Genomic DNA, 22,873 nt, shown 5'->3' with positions numbered 1-22,873 from the left:
GAAGAAGGTGCCCAGGACTTGAAGGACCAAAAACCCCCCACTGTAAATCAGCAGGCAGATCACCTGGAGGGAAAATAAAACAACTCTTTCATGCTGTGATCAGAAACGAATGGCAAGGTTGCTATTTTTAGTTAGAGACTGTGGAGGGACAAGCAATTATTTGTTTTAGAACCTTGCAATTTATTTTAAAATTGAGTTTCAAAGTTGAATTTTTTAAAAGATTGATGAAAGTGACAGCATGGATTTCTGAAAATGAATATTTAAAATCTTAACTTGTTGCTTGTTTGGCTTTCTTACCGCTCTGGTTCAAGCAATGCAAACACACAAATGGTTGTATCTTTTGCTAGCTCTAGATTGATTTTGTGCTGTTACGGCTCTTGACATTGAAGCATTAACATTTTGCTTTTTTTAGAACTGAAGCAATTAAACAGTGTTCTGAACTGGATTTTAAAGCTTCCATTTATCAGATATTTTGATTAAATACTTGTTTAGGATCAAAGCACAGTTGCCCAGAGAAGTAGTGGAATCTCTGTTGTTGGAGGTATTCACAGAATCACAGATTGGCTCAGGTTGGAAGGCACCGCAGTGGGTCATCTGGTCTAACCTTCCTGCTCGAGCAGGGTCATCCCAGAGCACATGGCACAGGATTGTGTCCAGATGGTTTTTGAGTAACTCCTGTGAGGAAGACTCCACAGCCTCTCTGGGCAATCTGCTTCAGTGCTCAGACACCCACACAGTAAAGAAGTTCTTCCTCATGTTCAGGTGGAACTTGCTGATGAAACAGTATTGGGGCCAGTGTTGTACCTAGGGAAATGCCACTAGGGACAGGCCTCCAACTAGACCCTGTCCCACTGATTGTGACCCTCTGGGATTTCAATGTTCCTTTACCCTGTCGTCCTGAGTCAGAAATCCATGAGGGGGTATTCGAACCTCATCTGCCATGGGCCATGGCCCTGAAAACCTCTTCTGGTTGGACTTTCTTTGACTGGTGTCTGGACTCCATGAAATTCAGATGTCCTTTCCATTACAAATTATTGTCTAGTTCTGAAACAGGTTCCTTAAAAAAAAAAAAAAAAGTCTAAACAGACATCATGACTCGTGGCTACTGAAGCACACCTCAGCTTCTCTGTGTTTTGCTGTGTTAAGTGACTTGTGGATAGCTGTGGAACTTCCAACTGCAGGTTTAATGCAAAATTTTTTTAATTGTCCATTTTTTATTTTAATACTGGACTTAGATGATTGGGATGATTGTTACAACTGAACAGTAACCTGGAGTGAGTTCTGGTACATAATTGGATACCTTTTGATGGTTAAATCACAAGCTAAAACACTTCAAATTTTTTGTGTAATATGAATGTTTTTTAATGTATGAATTGGGCAAAATGCCTTCAGATGAGACTTGAGTCAGTGATGTGGTAGATGAATGGGTAATGAGACCTAGTGAGGGAAGCGGAAGAAGACTGTCCACTGGGCATAGGAGTTTGTGCACCATAAATGGTTGCAAAAAGGAAGTATGGGGTATGAATAAAAAAGCAGTGGCAAAGAGGATACCACATCTCATGCCATCAAAGAATCAGTAGAAGCACAGTAGGCAATCATTCAGTCAGCTGCCTGCACTGTATAATCCAACATGCATTCTGTCAGAAAATCATCTGGTAGTAGTTGCCAAGTCATATTGACATCAATGTACAGTGTGATTGTGAAAAGATCAAGTTGTGTGGGTTCTCTTACTGTATCTACACTAATGTGGTAGTCTGTGTTTTCCAGCTCATAGGAAAAATTAAGTGCACATCTTTAACTTGGAATGTTTAGAGTGGTTCTTGTACTTACATGAACTTCTGAGACAAGCTTGTGGCCTTTAATCTCTAAAACAGGCAAGGTAATGCAAATGGTCTGGATAGAGACCTTATTATATTCCAAATTGGCTTGATGAGGTTTTCACTTTCATTGCTGTGCGTTCCTTTACCTTTTGTAATGCCAATAATTAAACATTGTATTTAGTCTGAAGTTACCATTCTTTTTACTTCCTGACGTTTGGGCATGTCTTGGTAATGTGCTCTTGCAGCCCGGAAAGCCAAACATGTCCTGGGCTGCCTCAAAAGCAGCATGTCCACCAGGGTGAGGGAGGAGATTCTGCCCCTCTACTGTGTTCTGGTGAGACCCCACCTGGAACACTGCATCCAGCTCTGGGGTCCCCAGCAAAGGAAGGACATGGACCTGTTGGAGCAAGTTCAGAGGTGGAAACCCATTATTAAAGGGATGAAGCATGTCTCCTCTGATGAAAAGTGGAGAGAATTGTGGCTTTTCAGCCTGAAGAAGAGAAGGCTTTGGGGTGACCTAATTGCAGCCTTCCAGTACCCAAAGGGAGCCTACAAGATAGGAAAAGGGAGAATGGTTTTCAACTGAGAGTAGGTTTGGGTTAGTTATATGGAAGAAATTCTTTACTGTGGGGGTGGTGTGTGTGTGTGTGTGTAACAGGTTGCCCAAAGAAGCTGTGGATGCCCCATCCCTGGAAATGTTCAAGGCCAGGTTGGATGAAGCTTTGAGAAACATGGTCTAGTGAAGGGTGTCCCTGCCCATGGCAGGGTAGTTGAAGCTAGATGATCTGTAAGGTCTCTTTCAACCCAAACCATTCTGATTGTATGTTTTATTTTCTTGAGATGGAATTTTTATTTTGGGCTCCAGCCAAGGAGGGTTGACAGGACACGGAGCTGGGGGAGCAGGATACATTGTTCCTTCAAGGTGGCTAATGCATGATAATAAATTAAAATAAAACTACAGGGGTATATTCAAAGGAGACTGTGCAACTTTCTTATGTTAACCATTTGAAGTGAAAATTGTATGGAGCTTTGCCCCATCAAAACAAATTTGAGACTCATTTTATACTAGCTAAGTTTCTGCTATCTCTTACCTTGCATCAGGCAAGAATTCACCTTTCTTCTCTGACAAAGGCAAGTCTGGAGTCCTGCCATAGCTTTTGGTAAATGATGATTTGTTCCTAGTCTCATCCACACAGTATCAGTGGCTTGCTCTGGGGAAATTGTGGAGATGAGATGAGAGGGAAAGAGGAAGCAGATGAACATCTCATTTCTCTGTGAATGTCTTTATTTCTGTGGAAAAGCAGTGGTCACTGCCAGAAAGAGACAACCTTTATTTCTTCTTGTATGCAGGCAAGACAAGCTGTCTTTTTCATGCTGGATGCCTTCTTTGAAGAAAGTCTGGCAGCAAGTAGGAGCTTTATTAATGTGATCTCCAGTGACATGTGGCAAGGTGCCCTGAGCTGTGTCAGTAGGAAGCACCCTAAATGAAAGACTTCAACTAGAGGGATAGGACCTCACCCTGAACCAATAGACTTTCTCTCCCACTGCCTTGAGAGCAGAATTTTGCTCCAGGAGAATGCTGGCAGACAGATCCCAGCTGGCTGTGATGGAGCTTAAGACATGAATGAACAATGGGGCTGTCCTGGGGGCATTGACTTTGCTTGGAGAAAATTCTCATAGGACATTAGGACGTGGAGTTATGAATTTTATGAATTTGAGGTTAACTGGGGTTAGTCTTTCTATTTGTAGGTTAAATCCAGCTTGCTCTTTCATCTGATTTTTGCTGATTTCCTGGGATCAGTGGGTGCTGTGTTTTTAAAGTTGAAACTACAGACTTGGTTGTGAGATGGGAAGAGGTCTGCAGTTTCATTTCTGCTCTCTCTGTGAAGCCTTCTTGCTTTAGAACAAGCTGTTCTTGTGGGTAATACCATGTGCAGGGCTTTTGGGTCAGTGCAGCAGGACACATGCCCCTTTCATCTCATTGTGACTGTTTCTTTTCTGTGTCTTTTTTCTTCATTTACTTGGGCTCTTCCTGACATCTTCCTGGCTCTCAGCTCTCATCTTCCTCACTCTCACTTTTTCCTGCTTCCTTGCCTAAAAGAGGGGATTCCACCCTGGCTGTATTTCCCCAGCTCAAGAGAGCTGCTGTGCCTGCCTGGCATGGACTGAACCAGAAGCCAGATCTCAACATGCACAGGAGACACGACCTCATCGCCCCAAGGAGTCAGCTCCCACCTTTGCTTGTGGCACTGGAATGAAGTGGAAGGTGGCTCCCAGTCCTGCCTGGCAGGCAGAGGCTGGCTCCAGTGGGGTGATTCCCAGCTTGTTCTGAACACAGGCAAGCAGTAAGCTGTGCTGATTTCCTCAACCTCAGGCACCAGCTGAGCTTGGGAACTGGCTTACAGCTCTGCTGCTTGCAGAGACAGACAGGAGCTCGTGGTTGGACTCCTGGTCTTTCTTCCACAAAGCGTGAAGGGAGCAGACCAGCTCCTGGCCCAGCCTGTGGGTAGGGAGTGACTCCTGGGAACCATCTCTCCACACTCAAAGGAACTCGCAGGAGACAAGAACTGGCTCTTTGCTTGAGTTGCTGGAAGAGTCATACAGCAATTAGGAGGGCATAGAGCAGCTGGGAACCTCTGGCCTTGAGCTTGTCTTCAGAGGATATCTTTGCCCTATTTTTTTGTCTGAGACAAAACTATCACATTGAAGTGAGCTCTGTCCTTCAAGACAAGTACTTGCTCAGATCTCATTGCTGTTTTCATTACTTACAGGATACGCTGTCTAATTGCAGAAACGTACGGTCCTTACTACTAATTGTGTATCACATAGTTGCTTTTTCACAAAAACTGCTGTGTATTACCAGTCTGCCAAGCATGTAGTAAACTGGTGCCCAGTTGGGACTACTAAATATGAAGCTTGTATTTACGTGTGATCATAGTTGTCATGATGACCCCCTCCTTGTAGAAGAGATTTAGGTTTAAAATTCGCATAGTGCTGGCAATAGGTTTTTATTCCTGCTTGCCATGTCTCCCCCCATCCCCTGTCCTGCTTGTCAGTGCTCCATAAGTAACTCCAGAAAAGTGGATTTTGGAATAATGGTATTTTTGTAGTTAATTTGTTTGAATGTGGAGAGCTCTGGGAAAAAATCAAAAGCATGAATTATAGTGATACAAAACTTTCATTGTTAGCAACTTGAAAAGATTATGCTGAAAATCAGTTAGCTTTAGTCATCTTTTTATAAATTGTCTTTTAATTTTAATCTCTTGCTTGAATTTGAAACTTGAAATATCTAAGTTCCTTTTAAATAAATGCTGTGCATGTAAAACTTCACAAATTAAAATATTATTCAGGAACTATTTGTGAAGGTGATGATTTGGGTAAACAAAAAACATTGGGTTTGCTTTACAATGTGTTACTAATTTATATGAATAGTATTACTTTCCTGTTATAAAATATCATATTTGTTTATATGTTTGCCTCTCTTGTTGTTTTATTTTATTACTAAATGAACACTTTTCTTTTCTTCCCAGAGGATGCTAAACAAGTTTTTGGCCAGACCACGATTCATCAGCACATTCCTTTTAACTGGAATTCAGAGTTTGTACAGCTGCATTTTGGAAAGGATAGAAAAAGACACCTAACATACGCGGAGTTCACTCAGTTTTTACTGGTGGGTCTGATACAGTATGGTTTGTCAAGAGTAATAAGATGGATTCAAGAATCAAAGTATTTGCAAACTTGCCAAATACCAAGCTGGTAGCAAAGTTGAAATACATACCATGTATAGGCTCTTAAAATCAGAGTGCTGGACTTGTATAGTATGTTGATAAACAGGATTTGCTATTGGTAAAACTTCTGATTCAGGCTAAGTGGTTTTTTTTCCTTTTCCTTTGTTTTTGCACCTGTATGCAGAAGGTGATTTTTTTCTACACCGTTGTGTAGACACAGACATGAAAATAATAACATAGACTTTGATGTCTGAAAATCTCCTATATTTTTAAATCCACAAGTCAAAGAATGTTAAATAACAGTATTGAACATTTTGGACTCAACTTACCAGACTTGTATTAAGAAGTACTTCTGTCTGTAAATAGCGTGTTTGCCAAACATATATTTAATTCAGAGCTGATATCCAGTAATATTTGCTAAAAGCCATTTCCATGCACTTTACTTTTGATGTTTTTTGAATTAAGCTGATCTTAGAGACGGAAAATCTGCTTGTAGCATATAAAGAATAAAATACTACTTTTTACAAGGAATTCTTGGCTATTTGTACTTTCGGGTACTTTGTCACAGGAAGTTAAATATTACGCTAATAAAAAAACCCCAATTATCTGTATTTCAGCAGTACTGGTAAAAATAGTCTTCAGTAGGAAAAGAGGTGAAACACGTGAGTTTCTTATTTGTATTCGTCCTGAATACTTAATGCCTGTATTAGTATTTACACTAGAGAATTTTAAAATGGGAACCTGCTTCAAGACTGCCAGGTTTCTTTTTTTCTTGTTTACACAAGTATGTTAGTTCACAGTAGGGGGTGGTATCATTTTGATGAGGAATAATTAAGATAATGCTATTGAGACAAATGTTTCAAATTGACTTTGTAGAACAGAGCCTAATTAACTTTGTATGAAGAGGACGTCAGGTATCACATGATTAAATCATATTCCCTTAGGCTTTGTATTGACTATTGTAACTCCTAAGTAGCTAAGACATAAACCAGTTTTGTGACAGAAATAGGAATCAGAACCTCTTTTGAATGAAAAAGCAAATGTGCTACTTGATTAGGAAAAAATGCCTCTGGCAATGTGTTCTGGTATCTCCTTCCAACTACAGAATAAGCCTCGGAAATGTATCCTGATTTTGGTGATTTAAAGCCACAGTTTTAAAAAAGTACCAATCCTGTTTGCCTCATCTATTTACTTAGAGATATGAGGAAAATCTCTAGAAAAACTCAGAATAAAAATACGACACTTTCTCACCATTAAAAAAAAAAAAAAACAAACCAAAAAGATGTGTGTGCAAGGGTTGTTGAGAGAGGTTAAGAGACTTTAGAGTCTCAGACCTAAAAGAGCTTGTAATGATAAGGCTGGGTATTTGAAATATTTGGGTTCTTTCTTTGGGTTCTTTTGTGTTTTTAACTTTAATTAGAAAAAGTAAGGACTGAGGGAGGAATTTTCTAACTTTGGAGATTAGTCCCAACTATTAGGCTTTCTCATCTTGTGGAGGGATGTTCCTCTTACCTGAAGGAACTTTTCTTGGATGGGATGATACTGTGGGGATAATTGGTTGTGATGGAAGGTGTCAGTGGTCCTAATGAACCAGCCAGCCCTTTTGGTGATGATCCATATAGGTCAGAGCATAAACCAGGAGAATAAGGATGACAATTCTGGGTGTCTCCAGAGAGGTGAGATGCACTCAAGAAAAGTTCTAATGCTGCTTAATAAAGATGCTCTCAGCATTGGTGCAGACAGCAAGGATTTTAAAATAATTGTCCTAAGACTGCTGAAGCTGCCTATTACCAGTATGATCTATTAGGATGCTCAGTCAGTCACAGTAATTGGGCACATCTGTTTACCCACTTTCTAGAACTGTAAATCCTTGAATCACATAAGTTTCCCTGCTGATTCTTGCCTTGCAGTGTTGTATTACAGATGCTGAAGTTTGAGCACAGAAATGGCTCTCGGCACAAAGTGGAGAGTTACTGTTCACAGGCGTGGAAATCTTCCTTTAAGCTTTGTAACCTTTGGTACTCAGCTTTTCCTTCTGACATTCTGCCTGTGCATGAGTCAGTCTCTTTAGTCTGATGTCTAGACCTTGGACCTTAGACAGCAGGAGACCACAGTGGATACCAAATTACCTTTCTGCATTCCTGATGTGTGAATGCACTTTACATTGCCCTTAACATGGACCAGATGGTTCTGTAAGGCGCTTCAGGTACTGCTTTGTAAGTACAATGCAATTTGCAACTTTTAATGGAATAATCTAGCTAGATTCATTCCTTTACATTGGGTCCTATTATGTCACATAAACTTGTTCCATGATCATTATCTGTTGAAGCATTTGGACTAATCATCACTTCTGGCAAAGCTCTAGGTAGTTGGAAAATAGCATTACTATGTTTTATCCATGCACAAGATGGATCTCTTGTGGCTTTAAATATAAAGAGTTTATATGGGATTCTGAATATTTATATTCTTCTAGCGCTTCTTCTGTCTGCAATAAGAGAGATGCCTGAAAGTATAGCCTCCAAACTCCTTGGCTCTAATGCAGTTAACAATCTATTTGCATCAACCTAGAGCTCAAGGTGTGTTGTCTTACCCTCCTCATTTGCTAGCTTAAAATTAGCTCATCTATCTGTACTCTATATCCATCATATGTATCTGTTTGGATATGGTCGTGTTCTGTCATCACTTGAGTGGCAAGTTTGCCTTTTGAAGAGCAACATCAGCCCTTTTCTCAGCATGTAAAATCTATTCCACAAGATGAATTTTAACATACCCTTATATGTAGGCCTGGTAAAACCATTTCTGCATTGTCTGGAAACTTATTTACACCCATAATATTAGTTGAAGTAGTACTCTCTATAATTGAACCTTGGGATCTACTCCAGTGGCAAAGATTGTGTTGTGTCTGATGACTTGTAGATCCATTGGGATGGAATGCAAACATAAATTTCTTTTTAAGTGGAAGGTAAAGAAGCTTTTAATGAGCTGTAAGTGAAAGCTGAGGTAAAATCTCTAGATAGGAAATAATTTCATTAGAATTATGGTGCCAGCATGCCTGCCATGATGCATGCATTAATTTTTCACAAAGTCTTATGCTACCTGGGGGAATTCTGGACTTTCAGCATCAAGGAAGATGCTTGTTTTCTATGTATATCTCAGTTTACAGAAAGTCTAGATGGAGAAGATTCTTTAGGATGTGTAATTTGTATTGCAAAGTAACGAGGATTGTATTTCTTTAAACCTGAGTCTGTCTAGGTAAAATAATATGAGGCTGAAATAAAATTTATACATATAAATAAAATAATAAAGTTACTGCAAGTCAGATAGCATCTCTGAAGACTACAGCTTTGCTTTATAATTTTTCAGTTTATTTTTAAGGTGATATATTTTATATTAGCTGCGTATACACAACATACGTTACAAACATCTTATAAAGAATTTCCTGATAAGTTGCCAGTAGCTAGTGAGTTCATTTTGAAACATAGTTTTGATGTGAGTTGTCTCAGCTTTCAGGCATGGAGGCTGAGGGAATGGATAGCCTTTTGAGGTAAACACTTCAAGGAGTTTATTGCATTGATATGCACTATGCAGTGATTAGAAATGTCTGGTTTGTTTGTGACAGCATTTGATTGTCTGTATGTTCTTGTGAGCCAAACTGCTGCCATCCATGGTCATGGTTTGGGAATGTCATGTGGCTGAAGATCCCTGTCCTTCTTTCTTCTTGGTGTAACTGGAAAATGTGTAGCACTGCTCAAAATAACCATAGCCTAAAAAGTCTCTACCTTCCTGAGGTCAGTCCACTTTCATGTGCAGTATGCATAAACCATTTTGAACTGGAACTTAGTTTCTGAACTAGGGAGGAGGTGTGAATAGGGAGTTTCAGAAGACATCCCATTCACAGTTGTCTGGCTGTCTATCTACAGCTAAATGGCTCTTTTCTGGCTGACAAGAAGATGGGTAAATGGCAGCACCAAGACCTTGACAATGTGTTTAAACAAGTGGGATAATTCTCTCCAGTGGGCTCCAGTTTACCAAGAAAATTGGAAAGACTCACATTGGCAAGGAGAGGATGGGGTGTTTTGGCTTGTTCTCAACTGTAGTACTAGCAGCCTTTTTGCAGTCAGCTGGGTGATGACAAGAAACACACACTTGATGCACCTCTTTGGAGCACGGGCCCTGCTTTTTTCCTGTGGCTAAGACATCACTGTCAGCTAAGGTCATACCAATGGTACAATACCTCCAGGCTCACTGATGGGTGTACAGAGACAGGAACAGATTGGACTTCTGCAAGTGTTGTCCAGGTTTTTTTACTGCATTTTAGTGCTGGATTCTGCCAACAAAACTCTGCCAGCAATTTCAGTGGTTAAAATAAATTGAATGAGGGAAGGAGAAGGAAGCAACATGCACTGTTTTCCACATAATCTTCCTCTAAATACGATTTTTTTTCTATAGTGGTGCTTCCATTTAATGACAAACATTTTTGTTCATTTGTTCATACGTTTCTACCTGCTAGGTGATGAGTGTTTAGGATACTGGCTTTATTATACTTAACTCCTCTGCAGAGCTCTCTGCCTCCAAGTAGTTGCCTGCCTCAAGCTGATGAAGTCTTTTTGTGTTTTTGTGCTCATATCACCACAAACCTTCCAAAATTGCTTCCTTCCAAATTTCTGTCAAAATTGTAGTCTCAATTGAAGTGAAGTAAGAACCTGCATGGCTGCATCCAGCCAGAGTGAGTATTATTGCTGAATTGTTACACTTCAGCATGGGGGTCTGTAATGTAAAGAAAATATGGCTGAACTGAAATTGTACCACTTCAAATTATACTCCCCACAAGTGTTTCCCTTCAAAAGAAGAAATTTCAGATTAATTCTGGAGTGAAACATTGATCAGTCTTCTCCCTCCACACCTTTCCTCCCTCTGCCTAATATATTAGGAGGTTTTCATCATACAGGTTACAGTGCTGTAATAAGAAACTAAGACCAAAATTGACAGTCAGAAGGCTGAAATAAAAAGACAAGCATGGTTTGAGTGGCAGTGTGAACTGAGTGAATAGAAGGAGGGAGAGATGGCATCTGCAGGCCTCTGGCAGGTCTGATCCTACTCCATCTGAATTTGCCTTTCACCTTTCACTCTTTATTTCCTTGAGTGCTGCTGTGAGACAAATATCAACTTATAGGAGATCATATTTACTGTGGATACTTCATGATGGTGATTCTTGACTAGCTTGAGTCTTGTATTAATATGTATTTTAAGGCACATATTTGCAAGTATAATGGAAATAGTTGGATAGTGTCATGGTCCACTGCAAGACTGCTTAGTATTCCTGACTACTCAGTTTTGCTCTGATTCCATTTTCTTAATAAGTGACTATGAATATGTATTCTGAATAAGCACTGTTTTTCCAGTGAAGTTTTTATAATCCTTGAAACTTAAAGGGAATACATGGCAATGATTAGTGTTCCTCCATTCAGCTGAAAAATACAGGTTGGGAAGTCTAATTACATCGCCAGAGTTTTTTGGGGTTTTTTTACAAACCTGTAGAACTGAACAAAATTTCGTATGTAATATCCAGTTACTATCTGTGCAGGATTGTTCCTTTTAAATGACAAAAAAATAAAGTAGTCTAACAGTAATTTAAGAAGAAAGGGTGAAGGTCACAGTAGGAAAAGATACAACTTTGAGAGATTATATACTTTTTCTTTCTTTTTTCTTTCAGAAGTACATTTGAATCACAAAATGAGATTATCAGGTGGTTGTATCAGATAATATTTATGCCTGTTACTACTGCTAAAATACTGAGAACTGATCTTTAATCAGTCATGAGACAAGGAGTTCTAAATTAAACTGCTGGTGTCTTTTGCAGACAAATAACTTTATGTTTTAAGTAAGGATGTTCTTTGAGGGAATCCTTTCCAGATTAGTAGGTGTCTACATGGAAATCTCTGGTGATTTAATTGTCCTTGTTCAGGGAGTAGTGAGTGCTTTTACAGAAAGTATTTTGACCTGCTGTGACACATGCAATAAACTGGGTTATGCACATCATGGAAAATTTTTATGTTCATGAGTGGGAGATTACTTGTGCTGGTGTGCTGGTAGGTGTTCTCCATTTCTCAGTTAAATGAATTACATGACATAATGTCCAGACAGCAAAGAAATCATGATGTTGTCCTAGGTGCTTAGGTTAGTGATAGAGACCATAGGAAAGGCTGAATGGAAAAGGCTGAAATTTACATAAAACATACATATAAGAGCCAATTAAAATTCGGTTACATGTAGTTGTGTTTTGTTAGGTATGAGAGTCTTGCATTACTTATATTAAATGTAACTGTTAAGGTGATTATTTTGAACCTAACTGCTTTTTTCCCCCATATATTTTCAGGAGATACAATTAGAACATGCAAAACAAGCCTTTGTACAGAGAGACAGTGCTCAGTCTGGAAGAGTCACAGCAATGGACTTCAGGGACATTATGGTCACTATCCGGCCACACATGCTGACACCATTTGTGGAAGAATGTCTAGTAGCTGTGAGTAGTTCTGGTATCCCAGCTGGCAGACCTGGGATACAGATGTGGAATTCCTTTTCTTATGTACCTTGACCACTACACAACATGTAATCAGCCTGAGGATGCATGTTTTGAAGTCTAGCAGTTATTATCTACACATATGAAAATTAACCCTGATTGCTGAATATATATCCTCAATGGTCTTGGTTTCCCGAGACAAAAGACAAAGTATTTAGATGGACCTTAGTAATGGCCTACAAATGTAGAGTTTTCCTTTTTCCATCATAGTAGACCATGTCAGATATTTTTGAATGCCATTACATCCCACTTAGGATATCATCCTCAAAGAAGTTGCTTTGTAATGTAAATTCTAAGCTCCTGAGTGTATTTTCCTAGTACCTGGGACAATGTATGAATTGGAACATCAACCAGGGACACTCACTGTATCTTGACCAATAGTTGTTACACTTGACTGTATATTTTGTCTCAGTTTGGAGCACATAAAGAAAAGAGGTACATTTGGTTTTGACCACAGTTTATAATTTTGGGAACTTGTAGCAGCACAATCCAAGTAATCTAAAGCTTGGCCATATTCAGGTTTGAAGATCTACTTAAAAGTCTGTTCTGCTTTGACTTGCAACGAAGAGATTTCATCATTTCACTTGCAATTGTGAAGTGATGAGTAGTGCAAATTCTGACCAGAATATTAGAAGATGCATGCAGCAAAAAGCATAGCCAGAAGATTTAGGAACTGACAGTGAGATTTGGTACTTTATTCCATGGTTCTCTCACAGTCTTGTTACCAGCCTTCCTGTGTCATATGCTCTGTCATAAAACATCAGGTATGTTTTTTTATTATCCCTCAAGGTCAGTTAAAATTTGGCAAGCTTATGCATATTTTTTTCAGAAATTTGCTTGATCATTGATCTTATAGTTTAAATAGTGAATTGATCCAATATTTTTTCTGTGTGCAGACCCATCACCACTTTAAGACAAAGGTTTAGTCTCCGCTCTCATTTCAAAATGAGTAACTGTTCGAACCTTACTGTTCCCATTATGTTTGACTGCCTGATATAAGCCTAAGAGCTTACTGCTGGTTTTCCATGATTTGAAATGCCTGTGAATTTAAAGGTTTCAATTGACCTTTTTCAGAATATGTTTTGGTTTTGTTGAAATTTTCTATATAGTAATATGCTTTACATGTAGAAGTAGATTTCCTCATTACTAGAAATAAGCCAACTTATGAAACATTTCCAACTGAAGCAGTCCTGAAACTTGAACTTTGTACATTACTACTGGTTATGTTGTTATAATCCTGCATATGTATTTGTTTAGGTTTGTAGGGTGGGGAGAGTTTTATATTCTGGTCATGATTAGTTTCAGTAACATTAGAATCTTTCATCATTTAAAGTTCTTTATTTTGAAGGTTTTTTGAAAAAGCAAGCCTGTGCTGCTGTCACTCTTGTAAAAGAACATTGTTTGAAAACTTTTATTCCAAGCTTTTTTTAGTCTTGTAACAATCTCTGTTCTCTTTTCCTCTTTTACTCTGTGTTCTTTTTAATGAGGAAAAGAGAAAAAAATTAAAATTCACTATCTAGCCTATGAAATGGCAGCCCTTATTCTGAACATATATGCATATTCCTGGCTTCACAGTGTTCTTTGCTTTGCTTTATGCTCTATTCTCTTTTCCTCTTTTACTGTCTCTAGGCTGCTGGAGGTACCACTTCCCATCAGGTCAGCTTTTCCTATTTTAATGGATTTAATTCTCTCCTTAACAACATGGAGCTCATTAGAAAGATCTACAGTACTCTGGCTGGAAATAGAAAAGATGTGGAAGTCACTAAAGGTTGGTAGAAATATTTGCAGTCTGGATGTTTCCTTGGGTATTTGAATGGAGGGAAAGACCTCATCTGTATGCTTTTAAATCAGTGGGGGCAGGGGGGGAAGCCTACCTCGTTACCATTCCTTGGTTTGCCACTCAGTTTTGTACAGTCCTGTCAGAGTGCACCCTCCAGCTTTTTCATTTAGTTTCAATCAGAAAAAGGTACTAGTAAACTGGTGGTGGGGGCAGGGTGAGGAAAGTATGTAGAGATATTTAAAAGTTTAAAAAACTTCCTAGGACTCCTGCCAAATTGGCAGCCTATTAAAGTGACCTTCAAGGGTAGTTGAAGAATTCCATAAACTTGTATTGGCGGCACAGTAAGCTGATCTACAAGCTTGGAACAAGATGTTATCTGCTATATCTAACCACTTTTATAGAGAATTCCCTGTGCAACACCAGAGTTTCATTAATGTGGCCTCCTGGGACTATGCATGAAAAGTTCCACATCTCTTGACTCCTGTTTTGGGGGTTTTTCTTTGTTTGCTTTTTATTTTATATTTTTCCCTCTGACCTGCAGCTGATTGATACCGTATGTCAAATATCCTAAATCCTGCTGGTAGTACTAAGCTTTAAGACCAGAGAGTTGTACTTACGTGCATGAAGGACAGACCATTTAAAGTACACATTTATGTAGTGACAGGAACACTTTGGTGTTGGGTAGCTTACTCCCCTTTCACCCTCCCCAACCAGCGTCTTCTACTTTATACTAAAATATAGAGCAACTTTGGGGTGCTCTGGATTATTTCTTCTGGTTTGATTTCATTTAATTTTCTGTATTTTCATTCTGTTGCAGAGGAGTTTGTTCTGGCAGCCCAGAAATTTGGTCAGGTTACACCCATGGAAGTTGACATCTTGTTTCAGTTAGCAGATCTTTATGAGCCACGGGGGTAAGTGGAGAGTTATCTATCCTACTCTCTTTCCTCTTCTCTTCTTCTTGGAAGGAGTGGGAGATGGTGTTGGGGAACAGGAGAGTGTGCTGTAGTGGCCCATACGCAGGTAACTTTTAGTGATCTGAAAACCAACCTCTAAGCAAATACTAATGTGAATTAATTTCCTCAGGCGCATGACATTAGCTGATATTGAGAGAATTGCTCCTCTGGAGGAAGGGACGTTGCCCTACAACCTGGCTGAGGCTCAGAGGCAGGTAAGAACAGAAGCCAGCACGATGCTGTTATTTGTTTCCAGTGCCAGTTAAATAGACAGCCAACCTCTTCCTGTTCTTGTCATCTAAGTTGCTTTTCTCTTGTGTTCTGTAATAATTGTGAGGAGTAACATCTTGTTAGAATTTATTTTTTAACCAGTGTCACGTTCTCTCCATCTCTTCTTTGTGCCCCTTCCTCTTGGGCTCCATTTTAACAGGTCAAATGTAATTTACTTTGAAAAGATAATATGTATAGCAGTGTCATCTATCAGTAAATATTAGATGCATGCCTAATTAAGGTGTTTAAGTTTTGTGATTCTGTTGCTCTGTGTTCTTTTTAATGAGGAGAAGAGAAAAAAATTAAAATTCAGTATCTAGCCTATGAAATGGCAGCCCTTACTCTGAACATATATGCATATTCCTGGCTTCACAGTGTTCTTTGCTTTGCTTTATGCTCTGCTGAATATCAAAATATGAGAGCTTTTACTTTCAGTAAAAGTATGTCCAAAACCTAAAGGATATTTACTTTCAGTGGTATAACCACAAATGGACTTTTTTTTTTTTTGATTTTGAGGCAAAAGGAAATAGGAGTGTTCTTTAAATGTCAAACCTGTTGATCTTTCAGTTTTCTTATTATCTTATCATAGTTTGCATTTTCATTGACACAAGTTTCTATACAGATGGATTTAAAACTAACCCTCCTGTTTGTCTCTATTTTAAGGCAGTCTTAACTTTGTGTCTTGTGAGACTAAGGGTTTTTTGTTGTTTTCTTTTTTCCTGCTCTGGGTCTGTGCGGAGACGCCAGTTTGACCACAATGAGTTGATCCAGGCTTCATTTTTAGGACTACCAGGCCATAAGCCAGGCCTCTGTGTGTGTGTGTGTGTACACATGAGTCTCTTTTTCTTCTCTTTTTTCTTCTCCTGCCTCCCTTACATGTGAACACCCCCACCACCACTCCAAGACAGTATCTGGGGTGGTGGTTTTCTGTTTGTTCAAGCACTGACTAAATGGTGATGATGCTGGGATGAATTCAAGTGAGTTGGCTCCCAAAAGCTCAATGTCTATTCCTAGAAGACTCCTAAAGGAGTTAAAAGCATTTGCATTGGGCTGAATATCAACTAACGTAAGTTACAATAGGTGGCAGTAAAAGGTAGAGAAAAATGTGTGATGAAAGTAGCAGCTTCTTCACTTTTGCTTTGAGGCCACCGTCTCTGCTACCATGATTTACGTTGTTGTAAGAGGCGAGGACAACGAACAATGGTCCTTAAATCTTTCCATTTCTTCTGTGTATGCGTCCCACCTTTTCATTTTTTTCCACTCAATTCCTTTTTAATGTCAGCTGCTTGATAAAAAGATTTTCAGCTACATTGATATCTGTAATTTATTTGTGGTCATCTCCACCTATATTTGAATTAACTAAAACATAAACACAGGAAAATGTATCCTTGTTTTTATTTTGATGCTTTACTTGTAGTATCCCCAAAAGAACATATTGCAGAAAGTGCTAGTAAGTATGAAAGATTTAATGCCCCTGCAGAACTTTTGTTTTCTGTCTTATTTCTTTTATTAGATAGCAATTTTAAATCTGGAACACTTCTGAAATTTATTTTTCATTGGGTTAAATCTAGCACTCATAGACTGTGAGCAAAATGAAATCATGGGGGTGCTTTATGGAACCTTATTTTCCTTCAGCTAATCTGTGTGAATGCTTGCACACTTGTTTTGGTAGCCTGGCAAGTAATAGGTGTACCTGGTGTTGGCGACAGTAGAAAGAAATTCCAAGCTGGAGTTGCTTTTAGCTGTAGAAGATTAATGACTGAAGAGGCAATATGTAAGCCCTCATTTAGACCACATTTAGACCATTGATTTTAGAGTTGCATAATTTTGTTGTAGTATCTATTTTCTTTCCTATTCCAATCTGAAGAGGCTGCCTTATATGACACTTAGAAATCAGAGGAAAATAAGTAATAATTGTGAAAAAAATCTCTAGTGTATTGTGGAATTTTTTCCAGGTATCCATATTCTTCTATCTGTCTGATCATGAAATGTTCTCTTGGGAAATTAGATGTTTTGATGGTTTTTCTTGTCTTTCTTTTTGTTTTAAATCCTGCCTTGACAGAAAGCTTCAGGCGATGTGTCTCGACCTGTTCTCATCCAGATTGCAGAATCAGCGTACAGGTTTGCCCTTGGTTCAGTTGCTGGAGGTTAGTCATGGCTGAGCAAAAGAATATTCATCTTCACTGTTTGGGTTTTTTCTTCTTTTCTTTTGCCCTTCTTCTCCTTCTGCCTCTCATTTAAGTGTGGAAGGCTTCTCAGACATTCCCTTGGAGCTGTGTCTAAGGGGTGGGATGACTGTAAGATTGAAGGGGAAAGGATCATCTGATCTACAAGAATTTTGGAATTTATGAGCTGTTGGAGTTTCCAGGTGGTGTTACTATCTGATTTGTCCCCAAACAAATTTCAGGAAAATGAAATTAATAATGAGGTAGGACTGGAAAGTGTATTTGGTTAAAACTGTGAGAGGTAGTTTAATGTATCCAGAATATATCATGAAGAAAAAAGATATAACTGATATGTTAGATGTAAATGTGAAAGATGACAGTTGCAGTCAAACAGTGCAAATGCAAAATCATGTTTTCTTACATCTTGGATTTTATTTGCAGCTGTTGGAGCCACTGCAGTCTACCCAATCGATTTAGTGAAAACTCGCATGCAAAACCAGCGTTCTACAGGCTCTTTTGTGGGAGAACTTATGTATAAAAACAGCTTTGATTGCTTCAAGAAAGTGCTACGTTATGAAGGTTTCTTTGGCCTTTATAGAGGTAGGTTTAAAAGGCATTCTATACTAATGATAAAATACTATTAAGAGTTTTATGTGACTGGATTTTTAAGTCTTTTTAGTTCAGACTTCAGTTTCGCTCCTTTGTTACAGGGGAAGGATTTGCAAACTTCTTGATAATTAAAACATCACTGTAATGAGAACATTGCTGTAGGACCTATCTGTCCTTTCTCTCCTCATCTGCTATAGGGGACCATTAGCAATTTCCTACAGCAAAAATATATTGTTAGTAAAGTTCTCATTTCCTTAGCAGTGCTTAGTGCCCAGAGTGTTTTGTCCTGTTTGGTAAGAAGTTAAATCATCTGTGGGTTTTTGTTCTTTGCAGTACTTTTTGTTGTGTTTCTTTTGAGACAAAAAGGTCTCTGTGAACCAGTTGCATTTGCTTCAGTAATCATTGGCAATAGTCATCTTTATCAAGTTTTATGTGTATCTTAGGTCGTCACTGTGGAGTCAGCCAGAGTGATTCACTGGGTTTCAGCCCACTTAGCTTTATATATGTAACCAATACACTTAAGTTACGAAGTTACCCATTCCAACCTGCCTTTATAGTCAGTGGAGAAAGCTCCAAAATCCATTGACCGTGTTCAGGATGTAAATAATACTCACTTTGGCTAGCTTAGATAAGTGCCTGAAGTTAAATAGGGCCTTTTTTTTTTTTGCTTCTGTCCTTGTCCCAGTTGTGGCATCAGTGGTGTCAGTTCAGGTAACTCAGGAGGTGTCATAAAGAATCAGGAACCTCGGCATGACATTCCAGTTCTTCTCTGTCACACAGTTAAAGTAAATTATATTTCTGGTGTCACAATTATTGAGACCTTTTATGCCCCTCTGCCATATTCATAGGGGAGAACTTGAAACTTGCGTTAGTGTCTTCATTTTTAGCTAGCTTGCTTAGAAACTTCTTTTCACTTGTGAAATAAGAATATTGTAATGAAAGAAATTAATTGTTAAAGGCAGTTGAGTAAGGAATGAAGAACAGAGGATTTTAGTAACATATTGTTATGAGCTGGCAAAGCTGTGTGCACCTCAAAAAAAAGTAACAGTTCATAAAACAATGTGGGAAACAACATTAAAACTAGGTGGTGTGATAGGTGTGCACACTATAACATATGACCTGGGTGGCAAAGTAGCTCCTCTGCAAAATACAGACTCTGTAATTATTTCAGCACAATTGGAGATGGGAAGGCTCTCTTATTACTGACTGAGTTTGAGACCATTTTTTTTGGAGTAGATATAATAATTTAATAAAGAGTACTGACATGGTCTCTATTTTGTAAAGATTTATAGCAATCAAAATCTTTCAAAAGTCACAGTTATTACCTAAAGAACCAAATGTATTCCTTGTAAATTTTTGTCTGCTTCTTCCAGCATCCTGAAAGAATAAATATGCAGAATTCTACTATTGCCTCCTTCTGTCTTACTGAATTTCTGAAGGACAGTGTTTTTTTTCACCTGGGGAAAAAAATCAGATAAAAACTCAGAAATGTCATAAATGCATGTTCTTAACTCCATTTGAGTTTCCTGAGTTTGGAATGATTTTTTTCATTGCCAGGTTTAAGGAACCTTAGGAAACTTCATCAGTATAGCTTGTCCTTCCGTTCCCTATCGTGTTTACTACTTTCCAGTTTTCCAAGGAGTACTGAATAGTGAAATCTCAGTTTGGTGGAGCTGAACTTCTAAGACCAGGCCAATAATCTAATTTCTGGATTATACAGTTGAATACCATCATTTTAGAAGCAAATTGAGACCTGCTGTTTTACAAATTCTCTCCTTAAAGAGCACCCTGACTTAGCTCTTTTTAAAGAGGCAAATAGAGAAAACTGCTTAAAAATCTGGAGCTCTTTCTATTCAGTTCTGTAAATTTGGACTACTGCTCACTCTCTCAGGAGATGTTGAAGAAAGTTAAGGAGCTGAGTGCAGAAGGAAGTTTCCAGTTAAGCTTGAGAGGAAGATTTGAAAGGAGCATTTTGTAGATTAGTGTGATTACCCAATGTAATGCAGTAAACATTTAGCAAGAGTCATCTTATTCTAGTCTTGAATTCTGCCTAGGTAGGACATGCTACAGAGTACATTACTTTTTGCTACTCTTCCGTCACTGCAATTCTTTCTACAGCTGATTTCTTCAGGGTTAAGTCAATGTGGGTGGTTTTGTCCCCACTGAACGAGGGAGTAATCACTGGGAGACTTCTCCTTAGCTCAATAGATGCAAAAGCTTTTTAAAACTTGTACTAGGAACATTTAGAGCAGTGGTCTCCTTGTAATGATGCACTTCAAGAAAGCAAGCAGAAATTATAAGCTCCACTCTGAACTCAGCCATTTCAGATATTCTTAATAAAAGGCTCATATTTCCATCTGACAAAGTGAACTGATTTTTCTTTTTGGTATCACTGTTTTTTCCCAAACTTGGAAACCATGTTTGAAACCACTATCTCAGATAAGGATAAATTACACCATCTTGTGGATATATAGAGAGCACTATATTTGGTTTGATGTCAGTTTGGTTCTAATTGTAATCAATGTTTCCACTGAGAAGACACTTGGATTAAAAAAAACCAAAAAACAACAAAAACAAACATGATATAAACCTCTATAGAGTCTTTATAATATGCATTATATGAATGCTTTGTTGTTAGCAGTTTTTAAAGACTTTATATCTGAGATAAATTTTTCATCTGTATCTCAGCATGGCTGAAAAGAATGCTCATCTCATATATCTGTAATTTACTGTTGTGTCTATGTTTATACCTGAAATGCATATTTAGAAACTCACAGGTATTTTTATACATGCAAATTTAAGAAAACTTTGAAAGCTGTGATTTGTCAAGGTCTCTTCCAACTGATGAGGTCACCTACATGTCATAATAGAATTTTAATCAGAAGTCCACCTGATGAGTCACAGAATGCTTCACAGACTTAAGCAGTGCATCCAGTAGAGATTATTTCACACATACTTGATTGAAGTTTCTTGGGAAATTTAAGTACCAGAGATAAAATGTAGTTTAGGAAAATGTTTGGTAGCCATGCTATTGCTGCCACTTTGCCTGGAGGATGGAAAAGACAGGGAATGCTATTGAAGACACTGTCATCTGTGATCATTAACTGTTCAGGAGCTTGTTTGTTAGTTTTATTTCTGTTGATGGTGCTTCTAGCCCTGCAGTGACTCCAAATGCCATCTAGTTTAGATTTTAATGATTTGTTCATCATGCAGCTTCATTATTACTGATGGACTCCCATGCTAATGATGCAAAAAGACTGTGGCAGCTTTCCTTCTAAATTATGCAATAGAATGCCATATACATAGAGTGGAACTGCAAGCCTACTTGTACCCCAAGTTCTGTCAAAGCACAAAATTTTCAGGAAATACCCTATTTCCAGTTTGAGGGAGCTATATTTGAATGGCAACTGGTGATTAATTGTCTGGTTTATTGTGTGAATCCTGTAATGGAAAAATGTGGCAGTATTCCATTACTGCCTTCCTATGAGATGCCCTAATATTTTATCTAGACTGAGCAACAAAACCTTCAGTCACTGTTTTTTCCTAATATGAAGGGAAAATCACATCTCTTACACAGTGTGAAACTGAAACTTCTCTGTTAGACATCTAAAAAAATACTTTGGCCAAGTAAGATTTTTGTTTCTCAGTGCTATCAGTACAGCTGGGCTGGACAAGCTGTTGTATGTGTATTCACAGTGTATTTAGACTGCTTTCAGAAAATAACTTGTAGGGTGTCACAAAATGAATGCAGCTTTTGGTGCTCCCTTTTGCACACACCTTCCCCTTCCCTGAGAGTCCCACTATGACAGTGTGTCAGATACAAAGTGGTACATTGTAATTGCTGCTAAAAAGCCTCGGTTATAAAAAGGCACTGAATAATGTGTTTACTATGTACTATACTAGCAGGCTGCCTATGTGCAAGATATTATGCCTTGATGTTATAAAAGGCATGCATTTTTAAGGCGCTGTCAGACATTTCTAAGGCTGTTCTCCATCTGTGTATATGTCATATTGCTGATCTGCTAATGCACAGTAACACTAAGAAATTCCCACTGTGTCAAGATAACCCCAACAGAAATATGACATTTTTATATGGGGCCTTTGATGTGCTTTCTTTCTTTCAAAACTTAGCTTCGTTATCATGTTTAGAAATTCTTCGATAGTGTTTCGGGGCTCTCATCAAAACAATAAAGAAAAGAAAATTTAATTTTGATGGTCATAGCATATAGAATGCACAGGTGCCACTTTGAGATAGGTATGTGGTCAAATGAAGGGTCCTTCTGCCTTCCCAAGATGCTGGAGACAGTAGGCTTAGCTGGTACCTGGCAAGGCAATAAAACCTGGTTTTAAAATTCAGGCTACCTTTTATAGGATACTGTCTGCTGTCTTGCAGTAGATATATACAGCATTATCTGTAATTAAACTTACAAAGCATTTTTATACTATAAAATCATGTGTGAAGTAGAGGCAGGAAAAGAGAAAAATGTTCTAGGTTTTGGTTGTCCAGCTGGGTTTTTCTGCTGTTGGGGTTTCTTTAAACTGCTGCCTGTTCTATTTAATCTTTCTCTTCTCTACCTCAAAGTTTTATGGAAAGCTTTGAGTTGTAACAGTCCCATTCAGATTTGAGTTCTAAAGGAATGAACCAGATGGAAAAAAAATAACTTGTGCCAGGATAAATGTCTTTTTCTTATGACTTTGCAAGTGTTTCTACAAATGCAGAGTTTTGGGAGCTGAAAAATGGTTAAAAGGCCATCTTCAGATCAGTTCAGTGAAAATGGATTTGATTTGTCCTGCTAATGTTGTTTCTAAGATTGGAGGTTTGTGCAGATCATCAACTAGACTACTTTTATACTTTTCATATCTTGATATCTTAGAATGTCTTTTTCTGTGATTTATTTGATAAAACATGACTTGAAAGTCATGTAATAATAATGTATATGTGATTTTAAAATTAATGACCTTTGTGTT

The 22,873-nt window shown here is 38.3% G+C and overlaps 1 protein-coding gene across 3 annotated transcripts in view; it reads left to right on the top strand.

The window, feature by feature from the left end:
• Window positions 1-22,873, top strand: part of SLC25A13 (solute carrier family 25 member 13) — a 99,081-nt gene that overhangs the window by 44,733 nt on the left and 31,475 nt on the right. For all 3 annotated transcript variants that reach the window (XM_038127773.1, XM_038127772.1, XM_038127771.1), the window contains 7 exons: window positions 5,351-5,490; window positions 11,925-12,071; window positions 13,758-13,896; window positions 14,726-14,819; window positions 14,992-15,076; window positions 17,194-17,278; window positions 17,738-17,896. In XM_038127773.1, the coding sequence (XP_037983701.1) occupies window positions 5,351-5,490; window positions 11,925-12,071; window positions 13,758-13,896; window positions 14,726-14,819; window positions 14,992-15,076; window positions 17,194-17,278; window positions 17,738-17,896 (849 nt within the window). The remainder of the gene's footprint in view (window positions 1-5,350; window positions 5,491-11,924; window positions 12,072-13,757; window positions 13,897-14,725; window positions 14,820-14,991; window positions 15,077-17,193; window positions 17,279-17,737; window positions 17,897-22,873) is intronic.

The sequence above is a fragment of the Motacilla alba genome, chromosome 2, assembly GCF_015832195.1.
Source record: "Motacilla alba alba isolate MOTALB_02 chromosome 2, Motacilla_alba_V1.0_pri, whole genome shotgun sequence".
Lineage (NCBI taxonomy): Eukaryota > Metazoa > Chordata > Aves > Passeriformes > Motacillidae > Motacilla > Motacilla alba.
Note: the sequence above shows the minus strand (reverse complement) of the source record. Positions and strands in the feature narration are given on the sequence as shown.